At 41.2% G+C, this 6,000-nt stretch overlaps 1 protein-coding gene across 1 annotated transcript in view; it reads left to right on the top strand.

Annotated features, from left to right (window-relative positions):
• Positions 1–1,253: 1,253 nt before the first annotated feature.
• The window catches only part of FNDC1 (fibronectin type III domain containing 1), a gene marked incomplete at its 5' end in the record, with an annotated part of 43,949 nt that continues 39,202 nt past the window's right edge, over positions 1,254–6,000 (top strand). The window contains 3 exons of the mRNA XM_009866604.1: positions 1,254–1,463; positions 3,476–3,574; positions 5,379–5,493. Coding sequence (XP_009864906.1) covers positions 1,254–1,463; positions 3,476–3,574; positions 5,379–5,493 — 424 coding nt within the window. The remainder of the gene's footprint in view (positions 1,464–3,475; positions 3,575–5,378; positions 5,494–6,000) is intronic.

The raw sequence follows: 6,000 nt of genomic DNA, 5'->3' as shown, positions 1-6,000 counted from the left end.
CCTGCTTTTGGTTTGTATAGGGATATGCAAACATCAGTACATTCTTAAACTGACATGTTTAACTGCTGTCATGAGTAAATATGAGCTCCTGAACTGGGGCTGGAGAGAAGATCTCACTATTGCTCTGACAGGGGATACTTTGGTGTATTGTCTTTTGTTGTCTGTTGGCGTCTCTGGCAGCTGTTGCTGTCCCAGTCTCTTGTTCTCTAGACGTTGCTGTGATTGCAGTGACTTAGCCAGTGAGGGGGTTTGAATATAGCAGGTAACCACTGTGCTGATAGGTTCACACAGCATTGCGCTTGGTGGAATGGCATTGCTAGAGGAGACAGAGAGCCTCAATTTGAGTGCGACTTATACAAGATAAGAAGCAAAATGCTATAAGTGTGGGAGATCTCTGTCCTGGCTGGTGTTGCCAGACAGCTGCCTGGCTGCTGTCTGTTCTGCTTGCAACCTACACAGTAGGGTGGTATAGCTCATAAGCAATGGAGAATGTAATGAAATCCGGAGATGCCATTCAGAGCAACCAGACTGGTTGCTTGAGTAATCCTTGCATCAGTGTCACTTCTTAAAAGGATGCTGCCAACTTGCTAGCAAATGTAAAAAAGAAACTACTTGCATAAGGTACCTGTTATAGTGCTGGATGCTCAAGGGATCCTATAATGGGAGTTTGGGAAGTCAAGAGCTGAAGCACATGCAGAACAGACCTGTTAAGTACAAGGCTGTGAGACAGCAGAAGGAATAGTGATGGGATTTAGGAGAAAAGAACCTGCTTTTAATGTGAATTACTTTCTAAAAGAAAGTTTTAAAGTAGTGAAACAGTTCTGTGCTTCATTTTGCACTGACCTTTAGCATTTGCCACAAAAAATAAGGTACTGGTGTGCCTGATTAGGGAAAAAGGATTTTTTTTTTTAAAAAAAAAAAGGAAAAGAAAAAAAAGGAAAAGATTAGGTAGGAAATCTACAAGACACCCCTAGTTTCTGGCAGGGATCCTTGTATTATGGTATGTTTTCACTTTCAGTGTCTTGCACCAGTCTGTTTAAAGAGCCTGGGAAAAGACTATTGAGTATTGTACATCCCACTTGTTGTTACTGCAGTTGGGTTTTATAGCAACATTCAAAAAACTATTAAATTATACACTTTATTCTGATGTTATTTAATAGATTTCCTTGCAACAGATGTATGGCCTGCTGTACATGTCACTTGCTTCATAATAACTGGTGATTTTTCTGTCTGTGTTTGCTTGTTTTTTGAAGAGAAGGACATGCCAAACAGACCTCTGAGAGTGCGTGCCCAGCCTCCAGATGGCAGGTTACCTCTTCGGTGGAAGCCACCTTATGGAGCAGGCTTCAGGGGTCCACGCAGCAGATCCCAAGGTTCCCTCCGTGCATATGGAGAGAGCAGCCGAAGGATGAGCTATGCTCCACTACTACACGAGCGACAGAACCAAGAAGCAAGAAAACTAGGTGAGTCAGACTTCCCTGGGTAGCATGTAGCTGAGCTAACACACTTCTGTAATACCTGGTGCCTGTTGGGTGATCACAGATAAATAGAATCATAGAGAATCATATAGAATCATAGGGACCTTTAAAGGTCATCCAGTCCACCCGCCCCTGCAGTGAGCAGGGACATCTTTAACTAGATCAGGTTGCTCAGAGCCCCATCAAGCCTGTCCTTGAATGTCTCCAGTGATGGGGTCTCCACCTCCTCTCTGGGCAACCTGCTCCAGTATTTTGACACCTTCATAGTAGAGAACTTCTTCCTAACATCTAATCTAAATCTACTCTGCTCTAGCTTAAAACCATTGCCCCTCATCCTGTTGCTACACGCCCTTGTAATGTTGTAGCCATCAAAATGACTTCCTATAAAAGAAAGTGTTTACTATAATTTTGAACTGTAACATCTTCTTAACAGAAAAATATAACCAGGGTGGAAAGTGTAGCAGAACTTGATGCTGTGTTGAAGAGACACGATGTATGAGTTACTCATATTGATAGCCAAAGGAAGGGCTGGCAGAAGAGCCATAGCTCAGATTCTCCTTGCATGAAATGAGACTGCTCTGAAATCCGTTGTTTCTTGTCCTCTTCTTACACTTTACATTCCTACGTTGTTTCAGACCAATGAAAAGACAATGCTTTAATTAAATATATTCATGGTTATGATTAAAACTGCTTCATGGGCTTTGTGCTGGTGTCTCTATTCTCTTGTGTCATGTTCTCTCCAGTTGCTTCATGAGATCCTGGTCACTAAGGGCTCCTGAGGCATGCTGGCCTCTTCTGTCCTTCTGCATGTGCACCCTGCCATGCTATGATGGTTTGCATTTGTGCCCTAGATCGCCTGTCCTTGATTTAAAGGATTTCCCACCTAAGGATATCAGTGAGGTTTGCAGCAGTTTTATTTCCCCAGAGGCTGAACATTTCCCTTGGTGCAGTTTGTGTCACTGGCCTGTGTCATGGCTGACCTGCCCCCGTCCTGCTGCCTGGGCTCTTCTCACCTGAGCAGGTGCTGGGTCTGCACTCATGAATCTTTATTTTCCTCCTATGCCATTCAGGTGTGTTTGCTGGAGGTTAGGCTTCTTTATCTCAAAAACTTTCCTGTAGATGGAAGACTGTCCTGCAGATGGTCTGGTCTTAGGTTACAAAATGGTTGATGATTCCAAAATCACACGTGACTGACAAAATTCCTGTCTTTGCCTTGTAAATTTCTATTCCCCTTTCTGCTTTGTGTTGTTTTTTTTTTTAATTGAACATACATCTTTATTTCCATTTCTCCAAATAGAGGGAACTCCTCGTTCACCTTTATCAGTTACTCCCCCTTTTCCTACCCGGAATCATGTAGTTATTCTTCATCCTTTGTCTAGTATTTGCTTTTTTATCTTTCTATGCACCACTCACAGAGGGGACACTGTCATCTGTGTGAAGGTGACAGGGTCGAGACACGTAAATGCGGCATATGCTGTCCTGTTTGTTTGATGCCCATCATGTACCACTGCTCTGCAGGCAGAGAGTCTCTACAGGCAGTACAGAAGTCAACAGAAATCTTGTCACAGATTTAGTGGGAGTTCAGTAACAATATTTGTAAGAAGTACTGTGTAGTATGGTTTGGAGCATCTACTTCTTGTTCTCATTACTTTTATACTGTGTTTTTTAAAAGAGGGAGAATAAATGTTGCCAAAAATGACCAGATTATCCCAGATTATCAGGAGAACTCATTCCTGGAATACAGGACTCTTGTAATGATCTTTTCATGTTAATAATTTGCTTTTCTGCTTCTAAAATACAAACAAACCTTGCTGTTCTTACTGCATGCGTATGGAACCCTCTGACATGAATGCCATGACTCTGAATACATTAACTATCAGGTAAGCTTCTCCTTTTGTATCTCCGAAGAGAATAAGAGAGTTCTGTCTGAAAAGACTAAAATTTTTTTCAGTGAAAAAAGTTATAGGAAAGCCTCTGTTTTTCCCTTACATGTACAGCCTCTGAGTCAGTTCATGTCGTTTCACTGCCATCAAGGAACTCCCAAGGACGCAGTCAACCTGTCTATAGGTCATCTTTAACTAAAAGAAAAGTCACAGGTATGTTTCTTTCACATCTGCTGTTAATTCATAGAGGTGTTTGAACACAATGAGATAGCTTTGTGATTTTTAGACTCCTGGTACTGGAACTGCTAGGTTTTTCTCACATTAAAGAGCTTGAGCAATGTCTCTGCTTTTCTAACTCAGTCAGGATTAATAAAATGATACAACTCCGCAGCATGGTTGGCTGGGTTTCTGTTGGTTTTTGGGGATTTTTTTCTTTTTTTCTGGTTTTTTTTTTTTTTAATCTCCTCCTCTCTAGCTCTTGGGAGATGTTATGCCAATAGCATGAAGGAACCAGATTAGAAGACTTGATTAAATCAAAGCCAGGACCTCCACAATGGTATACCTTCTTGTCAGATCTTTGCACCTTTTTCTGAAGGGTTAATTTTAAGAAACCTAAACCTGCTCAGCAAAAGTTTTCATTTTCTTATGGAAAGAAGGCATTACGTACTGCTTACAAGGTTAAAAAGGATGAACAAGATTCTGAGTCATCTCCATGCCAACGCTGCTTTCTCATCTTCTCACATTGCGATGGGAATGCCGTGGTGGTGGCAGAGCGTTTTGGATATTTTGATGGTGGTGAACACCTTCGGCAGAACTGAGAACTGTGGTGTGTTGAAATACGACCTCCTACTTTTTCTGGGAAGGTGGTGCCATCCACTTCTTATGCTCATTTTCTCACTTCAGATGCTCCCATTGCAAAACTTCTTGTGAATAGGTCCTCTAAACCACTTGGGAGTAGTATATGGGTCCTCTCATCCACTTCAGTGTAGTAGCTTGAAAATCTGGAATTGTCTGAGAACCCTCTGCATTAAAACCTGATCAGAAGAAGGGAGATATGCTTCACCGCTGCCTGCCTTATGTGTGGGCAGCACTGGATTTTGGGGTAATGTGGCCCCTGTTTACTCCTACATGAGTAAGGTCCCTAGAGAATGAATGAAATCATACTCTGGAGTTTAGTGGCCTGTTTCCTTTTCAGAGATATTAATATTTTTCAGTGTTACTCTTCTGTAAAACTTGGGCTGGGAAGTTGACGCCTTCTGCATTCGGTGCCTCTGGGAGACTTGGGAATAGAGTCTGTGACACTAATAGGAAGAGTAATAAATCTTTCATGAGGCAATAGATAAACTGAACTGGAAAAACTCTGATGGACAGATAGAAAACGGAGACTCATCAAAATTTAAAAACCTCAAAGAAATCAAATTAGTTTCACTTAATTTTAAAGTTTTGTAAATTATTTGCAAAACATTCTGGTATGTCAAAACATCCCACTTCAATGAATTTATTTTTTCTTTCAAGTTTTTTTTTTATTTTTGCCTTATATACCATAAAAAATGAAAAGCTGTTTGAAGCACTCAAAATTAAAATATGCAGGAATCCTTTGTGAAAAATTTTTGACCATCTCTGCTTTTATTGCCTTTCAAAATGAAACCAAGTTTTAAAGTTACAGATTTTTTTGTAAGGCAAAATTTCTGCTCTCCAGGCAGCTCTAGCATTAAGTTTCCCAGAGATGATGAACATCAGTATGTTAATAAGACATTTGCTGTAACAGTTTGGGCACTGGTAGAATGTTGAAGGACTGTAGAATATGTTAGTATTTTGATCTTGTAAGCAGATGCGTAACAGAAGAAAAAATGTTTCCATGGGGTACAATCAGTAATCAATGTATTTGGTTTTCCACTACCACTGCATTTGTTATTCATCTGTGCTGTGTGTGCAGTATAACGTCATTTGAAGACAGTTGCTGCTTTTAGTGAGAACTCTGATGTTATTGGTACGCTATTTTGTTTTGCCATTTCAGAGGAGGAAGAGGTGGACGTGGCACAAGACATAACTGTTCGAGTTATGTCCTCTCAGTCTGTGCTTGTGACTTGGACAGACCCCCTGTATGAAAAACAGAAGGTTGCAGCAAACAGGTAGTTAGCCCTGTGTTTTCTGAATGCATACCCAAGGTGAACTGCTGTCAAGGTGCTACTGATTGCTTTTGCATTTATTGAATTACAGTTGTCTGTATGGTTTAGCCCAGGGCATAGGAATTTGCATATCCCTATGACAGTGGCTGATAGGGGATGCTTCAGAGAAGCTGTTAGAAATCTGATGTGGGTGAATGTGGGGTGATGAGCTCTCCTTGTCTCCCTGCACCCTGGTCTCTAGTATTTAAAGGTCTGTGTAAATGCTGAACTAAAGGGGTTTAGTTCACTTCTGAAATATTGTCAGCACCAACTGGGGATATTTTGCTATTCAAGTGCGGGTGTGTTACCACAGTCAGCAAATCCCTATACGTGCATGGAGAAAGAAAGGGTGGGGAACAGGACACAGCCCACAGAGGCAAGGTGTTGAGCTGAATTGTCGGAACATAATGCACTTTTAAGACAACCATATAGCAGTTGAAGGAAGCACCACTGCAATGGGAAAGATGCCTG

This window comes from Apaloderma vittatum, unplaced genomic scaffold, assembly GCF_000703405.1.
Source record: "Apaloderma vittatum isolate BGI_N311 unplaced genomic scaffold, ASM70340v1 scaffold4610, whole genome shotgun sequence".
Classification (NCBI taxonomy): domain Eukaryota; kingdom Metazoa; phylum Chordata; class Aves; order Trogoniformes; family Trogonidae; genus Apaloderma; species Apaloderma vittatum.
This window is presented reverse-complemented; position numbering and strand designations above follow the sequence as displayed.